A 13,441-nucleotide genomic window follows, 5' to 3' on the forward strand; every position below is an offset into this window, starting at 1 on the left:
CATTTTTCAGGATCCTTCTAGAGCAGAGGTGGGAAAACTACAGCCTGTGGGTCATGTCCAGCCTACTGCCTGTTTCTTAAAAATAAAATTTCATTGGAACATGGCCATGCCCATTCATTTGCTTACTGCCTTGAATGCTTTTGTGCTATAATGAAATGGCAAAGCTGAGTCATTGTGAAGGAGACAGTATAGACTGCAACACTAGGATATTTATCATCTGGCCCTTTACAGAAAGTTCTACTGGCCGCTAATCTACAGAGCAGGGCCTGTGTGGGGGTGTCTCTCTCCCCACAGCACCCCGCCCAGTGGAGGGGGCACCCACATAGTCAGTGAAGAGAACCTGCACTCGGGCAGCACAAACTGGCCTAAGTTTGAATTTGGGTTGGCCTCTCACTTGCTATGTGGCCTTGGTGAGTTATAAGCTTTCTCTGGGTTTCAGTCTTTCCTTCTCTAAAATGGGGCACTGGCCACTTTAGGGGAAGTGAGATGACACAGGTAAAGTGTGAGTTAACATGGCCTGGCTCACAGTAGGAATCCACTGACATTGGCTGGATAAAAGACAGCAATTTCATTAAAATGCTGAATAATCATTTTCCTCTTGGATTGGGTGTGTTATACTCACAACAACTATCATATTTGCATCCTAAAATGAAATGAAATCAAATGAAACTTCTTAGCAACAGCAGTGCATTGATAACAACCACCAGCAAGCAATGGGGAGGGAGAAGGAGGCAAGCCTTTCTAACACTAAAGCACTGGCGGATGATGAGGCCGCCTTATCCTTTCCTGCCCCTCCTGCAGCCCACCTTTGGACAATTCCGGTTCATTAACACTGGCACAAGAAGAATAAGCAGAGGGGAGAAAAAAGGCCTCAAACCAAAGATGTACTAAAACTGAATCCACTGACATCAATGAGGTTTGGAAGGGCCCATACCAATGCACTTCAAAGGGCAGTCCCAGCCAGCGGTGTCAATGTCACTGGGAGTTTGTTAGACACACAGATTCTTCAGCCCAATGGAATTAGGACAATTTGCATTAGGACACCCTAGGTAATAGCATGCGGCATTCACCTTAGAAAAGTGCTGGACTAGGCCGGGCGCGGTGGCTCAAGCCTGTAATCCCAGCACTTTGGGAGGCCGAGGCGGGTGGATCACAAGGTCAGGAGATCGAGACTATCCTGGCTAACATGGTGAAACCCCGTCTCTACTAAAAATACAAAAAAAACCTAGCCGGGCGCGGTAGCGGGCGCCTGTAGTCCCAGCTACTTGGGAGGCTGAGGCGGGAGAATGGCGTGAACCCGGGGGGCGGAGCTTGCAGTGAGCCGAGATCGCGCCACTGCACTCCAGCCTGGGAGACACAGTGAGACTCCGTCTCAAAAAAAAAAAAAAAAAAAAAAAGAAAAGTGCTGGACTAGAATCCATTTATTCATGCTATCTTCACTTCCCCACCCTCCTCCACTGATAAACAGGGGTGGTTATATCTACTTTCAAAAGACGTTCCTGACTCCTTCGAAGTAATAGGCCTGGTGTAGCCACTGCAACTCCAGGCCCCGCCCCCAAGGGTCTTGGTACAGGCAGAGTGCGTAGCCTAAGCTGCATTCCTGGTTCATGTGCAGTTGGGTGGGCATTCTTTTTCCAATAGAGAGCCTAGTTCATACTTAGCCATCCTCCTAAGGTGAGGACTGGGTGCTGATAACCATTCAGGAAACCCACATGTGTGGAATCTGCCATTTGTCAAGTGCTTTTGGTAGGGTTCTTACAGGGAAATGCAGCCAGAAGCAGCTTCATTTTGACCACAGGTGACACGAGCTCTAGCCAGCTCTAGCCTAGTCCACAATGCACATAGTCTGCTTGGGGAGCCCCCGACGGAAGTTGCCAAAATAGTAACTACAATATGGTGTACTCTGATTAATCTGCTCTTCCTAGTATTAGGATGCCCATATGTCCCAGTCCTGGAGTATTTTATTATTCATAGTACTCTCAAAAGAACCCAGCTTGGGCAATAAATTACTGTACAAGGTCAACACACCTAGTACGCAGGGTGGGAGACAGAGTGGTCTAGTAAGGGGCCCACACAGCTCCAGCACAGACCACAAGGCATCTGGAAGAAGACTAAGAATACTATTTGTAGGTAAGTGGGAGGGAGCAAACTTTGGTCATTCATGAAGATGTTTCCCAAGAATCTGCACGTGTATGATAGCACACAAGCTTTAGGATTTGCTGTCTCTGTTTCTCAAGGAGCTTCCCATCCAGGAGAGAGAATGTGGGTGTGTCATGGGGCATGAGAGGAAGGGAACAGCACAAGTGAGTTGGGGAAAAGCAGTCAGATTGGCTGGAGTCAACTGAAGAGGCAGGAGATAGGGCAGGAAGTGTAGGTGAAGGGCCCTGAATGACAACCAAAGCATGATCAGAGGCTGGGTCCTGACGCAATCTAGGCGATCACTTGGGAGGTCAGCCCTTGGGAGGTCAGTTGGGGGCAGCGCTGTTCACTGGTTGAAACAGGCACTAGAGGCAGGGAGACCAGGAAGAAGGCTACACAGTGCAGGTATGAGGCAAGCAGAGAGCAAACCAGGGTTGTAAAAGAGAAACGCAGGCACAGGATGCAAGAGGCCTCTCAAAGAACTGATGACAAGTTAGAATGAGGGCCAAACAGGTAAATTAAAAATGACCCCAAATGCTCTAACATTTAGAAGATTCAAGCTTAGGTATTTAGGGGTGAAGTGCTATCCTGTCTGTCACAACTTAGCAGGAATTAGTACCAGACATAACTCAGGAGGAAATATATTTACATAAACATGCAGATAAAGCAAATATGGCAGGATGTTAACAACTGCTGACTCATAATGGTTGGGAGTTAGCAATTACTGGCTTTCCACATTTTGGTATGGTCAACATTTTTTCCTATTAAAAAGTTGGGTCCTGGGTTTAGAACCAAAAACAAAAAAGTTGGGGAATATATATATTTTTTTTCCTCGAGATAGAGTCTCGCTGTGTCACCCATGCTGGAGTGCTGGGGCACGATCTTGGCTCACGGCAACCTCTGCCTCCTGGGTTCAAGCAATTCTCCTGCCTCAGCCCCCTGAGTAGCTGGGATCACAGGCACCCGCCACCATGCTCAGCTAATTTTTGTACTTTTAATAGAGACAGAGTTTCACCATGTTGGCTAGACTGGTCTCGAACTCCTGACTTCAAGTGATCCACCCACCTCGACCTCCCAAAGTGCTGGGATTACAGGTGTGAGCCACTGTGCCCAGTCAGATTTTTTTTTTTTTTTTTTTTTTAATCCACAGACTTGAGGATGGGAAGGGCAGTCACAATCACAAGATTTTATACCTATGAAGTCTATAGGGCATGATGGAGCTATCAAGTAAGCAGCTGGGCATGTGATGTCAATGTGGAAGTCATCTAAATACAGGTACCAGATGCAGCTACAGGCACAGAGGTCACTCCAAAAAACTGGGGAGGAAGAGATGAAGAAAAGACAGGTCTTTGGAAAAGCTGCACATCTACGGGTAAGAGGAAGAAGACAAAAGGCAAAAAAGAGAAACATTTGGTATAGTCTGGTATAACAGAACCCCAGGGAAGGAAACACCTTTAAGAGGGCATAGTCAGCCTGGGCGCAGTAGCTCATGCCTGTAATCCCAGCACTTTGGGAGGCTGAGGCAGATGCATCACTTGAGGTCAGGAGTTCGAGATCGGCCTGACCAATATGGTGAAACCCTGTCTCTGCTAAAAAGACAAAAATTAGCCACATATGGTGGCAGGAGCCTGTTATCCCAGCTACTTGGGAGGCTGAGGCAGGAGAATCACTAGAACCCAGAAGGCGGAGGTTGCAGTGAGCCGAGATTGCACCATTGCACTCCAGCCTGGAGGACAGAGTGAGACTCCGTCTCAAAAAAAAAAAAGATGGCGAGATCAGCTAGGCACCATGGCTCACACCTGCAATCCCAATACTTTGGAAAGCCGGGGTGGGAGGATCACTTGAGGTCAGGAGTTTGAGACCAGCCTGGCCAATACCATGGTGAGACCCTGTTTCTACAAAAACATTTTTAAAAGCCGAGTGTGTAGTTCCAGCTGCACTGGAGGCTGAGGTGGGAGCACTGCCTGAGCCCAGGAGGTGGAGGCTGCAGTAAGCTGTGATTATGCCACAGCATTCCAGCCCGGGTGACAGAGCATAAGGCTGATGGATCAAAAGGAGGACAAGGACTGAGAAAATGTCAGCAAATGCAGTGACCAGAAATTCACTAGTCATTTGTGACCTTCAGGGGAGCCATCACACTCAGTGGTGTGAGAGGCCAGACAGAAAATGACTGAAGGGGAGAGCAGGTCACGAGGAAATGGAGGCAGACATCCATTTCCCCCAGTACTGGGCTGGGATGACCCACAAGCACACTGGAGGACCAGAGAGATGCTTTCTTCCTTGGCTTGAAGATGATGTCATCAACCTTCAGGGCCCTCAAAATCCCTTAAGTAATAAAACAGAGCACATGAATACCAGGATGCTCTCAGCACTGCACATGTAAAGTCCTGATGCTCCCTGGAGACGTATTTGTGTGTCTACACTTCCCACCTCCACTGGGGCGACCACACACACAGTCCACTGAATCTGCCAGTCAAGGTATCTATCTTCAACTGCCCTCTTCCAGAGGGAGCTCCCACAAATAGGACCAGAATTACAAAGAGGAGGCAGAACATCATAGGAGCTGCTGAGTGTGAAAAGACCAGCTCTCTTGCAGGATGCAAATGAAGGCCTCTCTTTTTAAGGGTGCCTGCAGGAAATCTCTCTGTCAATGCTAGCTGGGAATTTTCATCTCATTGTTGGGTAGGACTGACTGCCTTTTTTTTTTTTTTCCCCAAGCATGACTCAGTATCTTTTTTTTTTTTTTACTTTAAATCATCATAGACGGTTTCCCAGGTATAGTTATGCTATCAATTTAAACCAAAAGTGACCTGAAGAATGTCTTACTCCTTTGACTTAGCTGTAGAATATTAAATGTTGCTGTGGCCTCTCTAAAAATGCAAGCTAACTCAAAATCCCCCAACCAAAGAACCAGATTAAACCCAAAAAGGACATTCATTCCAATCCTTATTGCCCACTGAATACTTCTGAGTGGTACGTCAATCGACTGCAATGTTTAAACCATAAAAATTTGCTTTTCACAATACTGCTTCAGGAGAACACAGCCTACCTGTGTCTAGGGGTGACCTGGACAAAGCTGACCCAAGGATCCATTCAATACAGTCAGCCTGGGTTGAAGGACATTAAATCCTCAACCACAGAGTATAGCTAACGAACGAAACAAGAGCAAATAACTTGAAGTAGATAAATCCAGAGGGTTATCCAGTAACACAATTCAATTTTATTCTCAACTACAACAAATTCCAATAAGCTCTTCCCTGGCTGTAACCACACACGTCAAGAGGCTCCTGACATTGTCCCCCGGAGGCTGGCTGGAATGTCAGAAACTGAAGCAATTCTGAATGGGCACTCCTGCTCAGTAAGAGCTGCAAATGTGGATGGGCAGCATTTAAACCATGACCTTCTCCTGGACTGGCACCCATTCACGGGGCAAGTGGAGCCTCAGGAAGGAGCTACAGTTAAAAATACTGAGATCTGACCAGGCACGGTGGCTCATGCCTGTAATCCCAGCACTCTGGGAGGCCGTGGCGGGCAGATCACGAGGTCAGGAGATCGAAACCATCCTGGCTAACGTGGTGAAACCCCGTCTCTACTAAAAATACAAAAAAAAAAAAAAAAATTAGCCAGGCATGCTGGCGGCCACCTTTAGTCCCAGCTACTCGGGAGGCTGAGGCAGAATAGCATGGACCCGGGAGGCGGAGCTTGCAGTGAGCTGAGATCGTGCCACTGTACTCCAGCCTGGGCGACAGAGCAAGACTCCGTATCAAAAAAACAAACAAACAAAAAAAACCCCTGAGATCCTATTAAGTGAGGTAAATGACAGCCTCTTGTAAACTGGAAAGTGCATTACAGACATTCCTGATTGTACCTTTCCCCCTTTTGATTATCATTTTAAATCAGCAACTCCCCATCGCCATACAGAAGTAGGCTAAGCCTTGGGCAAGGAAACTCCAAAAGCTTCCATCAGAATAGAAGCACAGATCATATCCTCCTGGGTGAAAACCCACATGTCACAGAAAACCACCCTGACTCCAACTCTGAGGGGACCGACCACCAGGGGCAGCTGACACTGATCACATGCCCAGGACTGTTGTGCTGGCAATTCATGTTACACACGACAATTGCACCCTTTTAAAAAGTGCTGGCCCCAAACAGGTTCCATTGGATTCCATGAGGCCCAATGGTGGGTTAAGTAGTAAAAAAGAGAAAAAGTTCCTCTTAGTATAACAGGAAAATGAAAAAACAAACAAACAAACAAAAAAACAGAAACCGGGATAAAAGTGAAGTAGAGATGGGGAAGGTGCAAAAGGCCTCTAATGTTCTAAAGTGAAAACACACGGAAACTGAAGGGAACAGAAACTGAAATTGAGGCGGAACTCAAGTCTCTCCAAGGAATCCTTCCTGAACCTGTCTCATGACTCAGCATTCCCAGCCGGAGGATGACAGCAGCAGAGGGGACAGAGGTCAAGTTGGAGCTCCTAATGCTGACCACTTCTGAGACAACACGGAAACGCCAGTTATGTGGAGTGTCTGCACACTTGTTTTGCTCTAGGAGGTGGAGTTGGGGAATAAAACTGAACTGTAGTTCAGTGTTGGAATGTATCAGACTACAGAGGTTGCTTCATTCAACATTGAGGGTCATTCAAAGGTTCTCTAGAAATGCAATGTGTTTTTGACAGTTATTCTGAGAATGACTGAGGGGTCAGGGAATGAAAAGTGCGGAAGAGCAGAAGCACACCGCCAGCACGAACGCAGTGTTCCTCCCGTCCTGCTCCCTACCCATCATCTCCCTCCCTCCTGCCTGCCCACTGGCACAACTTCTACCCATCCCAACATCCTGTGCCTTCCTCCCTCCTCACTTGTAGTACCTCCTATTACACTAAGACTTTCAACTGTTTAAAGAGGGGATGATTAGGCCGGGCGCGGTGGCTCAAGCCTGTAATTCCAGCACTTTGGGAGGCCGAGACGGGTGGATCACGAGGTCAGGAGATCGAGACCATCCTGGCTAACATGGTGAAACCCCGTCTCTACTAAAAAATAACAAAAAACTAGCCGGGCAATGTGGCGGACGCCTGTAGTCCCAGCTACTCGGGAGGCTGAGGCAGGAGAATGGCGTGAACCCGGGAGGCGGAGCTTGCAGTGAGCTGAGATCCGGCCACTGCACTCCAGCCTGGGTGACAGAGCAAGACTCCGTCTCAAAAAAAAAAAAAAAAAAAAAAAAAGAGGGGATGATTAATGCTAACCACAGGGCCTGTGATTCATGTTGGATCAGGGCACTCGGTCACGTATAGTAATGATCTATGAATCCTGAATTTAAGTATTCTCAGGTGAGAATAAAGTACATTTAGTTCAATTTGCATTCAGATTCCTCCACTGAGACACTGGGCAATTTACTTAACCTCTCTGTTCCTCAGCTTCCTGCTCTGGCATATGGGGCTAGTAACAGCACCACAGGGTTGTTGTGAGAGTTAAGTAAAACATCTGAAGCATTAACAGTGCCTCGCACACAGTAACAGTATCCTGTATCATGACTGCTCTTATTACCTTAAAACACAAAAGCAATACTCTATCATCCTTGTAATTCATAATCTCATTATCAGTCTTGGGAATTTCAAGAGACTTTTCAGACTCTGGAAACATACATACATACATACTCACTCATTCTATCCCCCTCCTGGAGGATGGCTGGGGTTACTTTAAATGTGCATTACTGAATTTCTTATAAAGTAACAGAGGTAGGAAGTTCATGAGTATTTCTAGAAGAGGTTTAATAAAGTCAAACCTATAATCCACCTGGTCACTAGCAACATGAGCCATTAGGAATTCCTGTGCCCCTGAAACAACCCCCTTCCTCACAAACCGCCTCGTGCACCTTTTGCTTCCCAAGATGCCTCTTTGGTGCAGCACCACCCTCTGTCTCATGGAAGTGATCTCCTGAAGGCGCAGGGCTGGCTCTCTCTGACAGACACCAAAATGCTGTCTGCTAATAACCAAGTGGCCCTCCTAGGCTCGACCTAGCTACACTTCTGGTTATTCCATCTGTGCCGGCTCATATCAGGGGTTAGGAAGACAGACCTCTTATTTTATTGCAGAGGGAGAAAATGAGGCAGTGACTTGGTCAAGGTCATTCAGAGTAGGTGACAACCAGGAAGAGCACCCAAGGGTTTTGGCTTCCAATCACAGTACAAAACACACACCCCTCATCTGAGGAAAGTGCCCTTGAGTCAGGCAGCAGCCAGACAGAAGCACCATCAGGGCATTGAGGCCTGAGGGCTAGAAGGGGGAAAATCAAGGGACAAAGAATAAAATCACAGGACAGCTGTTGAGAGTCTACAAGTGCTGTGATCCTATCTGAATAAAATGCAATTTAGATTCACTTAGTCCTGCATCTTGGTTAACCTTATATAACTTCTTTATATTACATCACTAAGAACAATTGCTTTTAATGGGCCCGGCACCCGGACAAGTGAGACAAACTTCACGTGCCATGATGCTACACCTAAATAGCTTCCCCATGGAAATGCTGGCCAGCGTAGGAGCCAAAAATAAACTGCAAAGCCAATTCCCGAGGGACCTGTCATCAGGGATGTTTCACACACACAGCCTCATAAAAGCAGGGTGATCACAGACAGCCCTAATTTAGAGGCACTATATCTCAAACCTGGTGAAACTCTGAATGTCATGGCAACTTAAAAGGCAATGCAAAAGACATGAAAAAGCACAAGAAAGCTAAAGCATAAACACTTCGCCTCCAAAATGAAGACTGAGCTTGAACTGACCGACAGCAGTCCTGCTCCCTTCCTCGCAGGGGGCCGTTCTGCCCAACCGTGACAGGTGGAGACCAGAAGGACCCCCCATGTCTAGCCAGTGCTTATGAAGGTTTAAGTGGCTGCGGGCATTTGGCTTTATTACAAAATTTTATTCAAAGGATGACTGGTGATGGGGAAGGGGCAAGCCTCCTCTAAGGAGATCCGTGGCCAGATGGACAGTTTCAAGTGGAGAAATGGGCTACCTCGCTGAAGAGGTCAGAAGACTGGAGAAAGGAAGGAGCATATAAGAGGCACTGGCCACTTGCTCCTTTTGAGTCCTTAAGAAGCTTAATTTTGGTGGCTGGAAGCCTCAGAAACAACCATAAATTCCATAGCTTCATGGAAGAATTTACTTTGTTTCTGTTGCTATTTTCATGAAGGCGGCAGGGAAAGGACATGACTTGCTGCCCAGTCTCTTCATCTCTTTGTAAATTTGTTCACTAAAAATTTGAGACTAAGACTAAGCCTTTACTCATTGCCCTCCAACTTACAGAGAAAACTACAAAAATACACCACACCCGATGAAACACTCCATATTAGATACTATTAAAAAATTTCAATAGGGGCGAGGCACGGTGACTTAGGCGTGTAATTCCAGCACTTCACGAGGCCAAGGCGGGTGGATCACTGGAGGCCATAAGTTCAAAACTAGCCTGGCCAAAATGGCAAACTGCCGTCTCCACTAAAAATACAAAAATTAGCTGGGTATGATGGCACATGCCCGTAATCCCAGTTATGCGGGAGGCTGAGGCACAAGAATCACTTGAACCCAGGAAGCTGAGGTTGTAATGAGCCGAGATCATGCCACTGCACTCCAGCCTGGGTGACAGAGAGAGACTCTGTTTAAAAAAAGAAACTCACACAAAAAAAATTTCAATAGGTAGCAGCTTATTAAAAAATAAATTTCGGCCGGGCGCAGTGGCTCACACCTGTAATCTCAGCACTTTGGGAGGCCGAGACGGGCGGATCACCAGAGGTCAGGAGTTCGAGACCAGCCTGGCCACCATGGAGAAACTTCATCTCTACTAAAAATACAAAAAATTAGCCGGGCGTGGTGGCGCATGCCTGTAACCCTAGCTACTCAGGAGGCTGAGGTAGGAGAATTGCTTGAACCCAAGAGGCAGAGGGAGCAGTGAGCCGAGCTGGCGCCATTGCACTCTAGCCTGGGCAACAAGAGCGAAACTCTGTCTCAAAAATAAATAAATAAATAAATAAATAAATAAATAAATAAAAAGTTTATCAAAACCATCACTAATGTAGTCCTAGCTACCTGAGAGGCTGAGGCAGGAGGATTGTGTGAGACCAGGAATTCCAGGCCACCTGAGCAACATAGTGAGACCCCATCTCAAAAATAATAAACCAACCAGTAACTTAAAAAAAAAAAACAACTGCCATTCCATTATTCTACCAATAATTGGGTTCTGAAATCTCAAAACTAGATGAGTCAATCTCGGTCTAACGATCTTTCCTCTACGGCAAACTATCACCTTGATGGAATTTATAAGGAGCAGGAGGTAAGAAGAAAAATCATCCTAAGCCACAGTGCTGCAAGGCCCCAGGACCCACCCTACCACCCTGTGTGGTGGTCAGCAACAGACCAGTAAACATTCAGCTAATCAGTCACCTGTGTCTATAGCTCATGGTAACAGAGCTACCTATCAGGTATAAACTCCACCCTCCAAAACAAACCTATTCTAAATCCTAAAAGAACTGGATCTTGCCACCCATAAATGAGCATTCCATTCCACCACTTCCTTGGAATTCCTATGTCCCTTGGCTTTTGCTAAGCCCAGAAGCTACAATGACAAACCACCACCACCGAGCCACAAAACAGATTTCAACAAATTCAAAGCAAGTCACAGGAGGCCAGCTGTAAAATCTATCCAAAGTGGTGCCTCAAAGTTTTTTTTTTCTTTTCTTTCGAGAAAGAGTTTCACTCTTGTTGCCCAGGTTGGAGTGCAATGGCACCATCTCAGCTCACCGCAACCTCCACCTCCCGGTTTCAAGCAATTCTCCTGCCTCAGCCTCCTGAGCAGCTGGGGTTACAGGCCTGTGCCATCAAGCATGGCTAATTTTGTGTTTTTAGTAGAGACGGGGTTTCTCCATGTTGGTCAGGTTGGTCTTGAACTCCTGACCTCAGGTGATCCGCCCGTCTCGGCCTCCCGAAGTGCTGGGATTACAGGCATGAGCCACCGCGCCCAGCCTTTGTTTTCGATTTTACTCCAAAATAGGTAGTTCAAGACAAACTCTGTATAATTACACATGGTGCAGGAGGCAGACAGAACATAACTGTAAACAAAGTTAACCACCAGAGTCAAGACGGAGGGGAACAACAACTGATAAACATGGCGGCTCCCAGTAGTGAGCTGGGCCTGCCTCCCCCTGAGTCCCAGGGCAGGAGACCACAACACAGAGGATGCTGCAGTCAAATGAGTTACGTTCCAAAAGTTACAAACCTCTCGAGTAGACGGGTGGTGAAAAACATTCTCAAAAACTCACAGAAAGACACCAGCAATCATATGGTGTCACACAGTACACAGCAATAACCCTCTTTTCCTGACACAATACTGGGTAATTTTTAATCAGCATTCTGCTGCACAAGTAATATTTTCCAAATACTCTTGTAAATGGACTGATAATTTTCCTTCCAAATCTCAGAGCTGTTGCCTGATTCGCATTTCTCTGAGGGAAAGCAGGGTCCTGTGTGTGGATTTGTGTCTGTGGATGTACGTGCATCCCCAACAAAAAGACTGCTGGTATCAGTAGTCACTTCTGCCGCTAGGAAATGGATCACGGGCTCTTCTCTGGAGTGGGGCCTTCTTCCTTCTCAAGCCGTTGTCACAGATCCCCCTTTGTAGTTTGGTATGAAGCCCCATTCCTCTGTAGTCTTTGTCTCCCACTGTGTGAGAAACCCAGATCAACTTCCAAAGTGCCCTCCCCTGAAATCAGACCTCTCAACCTCCCAAGGACCTAAAACAGTGTAGGCCTGATTCCTGCTTAGAAATGTTTTCTTGAAGGGGAGGGGAAGTAGGAGAGGAAGAAGGGGTATGAGATACAGGGGTGTGTGTGTGTGTGTCAATTACTGATAGGAATTCACATTCCGGAAAACAAGCCACCAAACCAACTCGGGTTCAAGGTTTCGGGTTTATGACGGCAAGCCTCTTTGTTTTGTAAAACTGCTATATTCACTAGCATCACCCCAAAAACCATATGGGAGTCAGATGTCTGCTTAACAGCCTCAGGTCAAGAAAAACCCTTCAGGTTTCCAAATTGGTGACTCCCCTCTACCTAGGGTTCTGGAATATTTTTTTCAAGAAGTCTCAATCCGGGTAGCAGCTGTCAGAATTCCTCCCACCCCCCAGTACTATTCATATCGCGGCTCTGATTGCTAATGTTTTTACTCACAAAGTTCCCTGTAGCAATTAAAATGAGGCAGCAGGGTAAAACAAAAAGAGGCTGGGTGGCTTGACCATAATGCAGCCTGTAAGCTAGTGAACTTCTTGAGTTCGGCTGGGATTTTCACCTCTATCTTTGTTTTGGAATGCCCACAACCCCTCCCTGCATGGACCCGGCACGGCCTTCATTTCTGGATGCACAATGCAGCACCGAGCTCCTTGGGGGTCAGCAAAACGCCGCACTGGTGTAATGCCGAACGCGCCCCAGGGCCTGAGGAGTCCCCACGGGAGTCGGTCCACGTTTCCAAATCTCGAGGTAGACACCACAGCATAGCATGGCTTAGAAGTCCCCTCAAGTCGGGAAGCCCAGTGCCCGCCCGGTCCCGGGCCAGCAGTACCCGGCTGGCGTGTGCGCCGAGAGCTGCTGCAATGACTTTGCATGGAGTGTACCCTCCACTGGGGCTGTCCTCCTGCCTCGGCCACTGCAGTGGCACCGCTCCGGGCAGGGCCCCGATGCCGTCCCTCCCTGGCCTCGGCCCGGCCGCCAACCCCCTGCCTCCCGCGCCGCCCAGCCCCCGCCCGCCGCACCTTGGTCTCCTTCACATGCTGTTTGACGCCCTCCGGGTACCACTGGACGCGCACGTAGCCGCGGCGCAGCGGGCTGGCCCGGCCCTCCTCGTGGCCCGCGCCCCCGGCCTCGGAGCACCCCGAGCTGCCGCGGCCCTCCTCCTCGCCCTCCGAGTCCGAGTCCTCGCCGTGGATGAGGCGCACCAGCCCGAAGTGCACGGAGCCCCGGTAACGGCCCGACACCAGGTCGTGAGAAAACAGCAGGCGCTGCGAGCCGGCTTCGGGGCCGGAGTCCGAGGACGGCCCAGAGGCCGAGTCCGAGGCGGGCGCCGGCGCCGGGACAGGGGCTGCGGCTGGGGCCGGGATCGCCTCCGGGGCTGGAGCCGGGGCCTGGGCGGGAGCAGGAGCTGCGGGCGTGGGGGCTGCGGGATCCGCCATAACTGCTCTGCGCGAGTCCCGGGCGGCGGCGGCGGCAGCGGCGGCGAAGGAGGCGCGGGGAGGCGGGACCAGCGGGCGCCGGGGGCGGGGCCA

At 48.6% G+C, this 13,441-nt stretch overlaps 1 protein-coding gene across 2 annotated transcripts in view; it reads right to left on the bottom strand.

Moving 5' to 3' along the window:
• UBE2O (ubiquitin conjugating enzyme E2 O) overlaps positions 1-13,441 on the bottom strand; it is a 64,540-nt gene extending 51,099 nt beyond the window's left edge. For both annotated transcript variants that reach the window (XM_025361033.1, XM_025361032.1), the window contains exon 1: positions 12,932-13,441. In XM_025361033.1, the coding sequence (XP_025216818.1) occupies positions 12,932-13,348 (417 nt within the window). In that variant the 5' untranslated portion in view covers positions 13,349-13,441. The remainder of the gene's footprint in view (positions 1-12,931) is intronic.

This window comes from Theropithecus gelada, chromosome 16 (assembly GCF_003255815.1).
Source record: "Theropithecus gelada isolate Dixy chromosome 16, Tgel_1.0, whole genome shotgun sequence".
Taxonomy (NCBI): domain Eukaryota; kingdom Metazoa; phylum Chordata; class Mammalia; order Primates; family Cercopithecidae; genus Theropithecus; species Theropithecus gelada.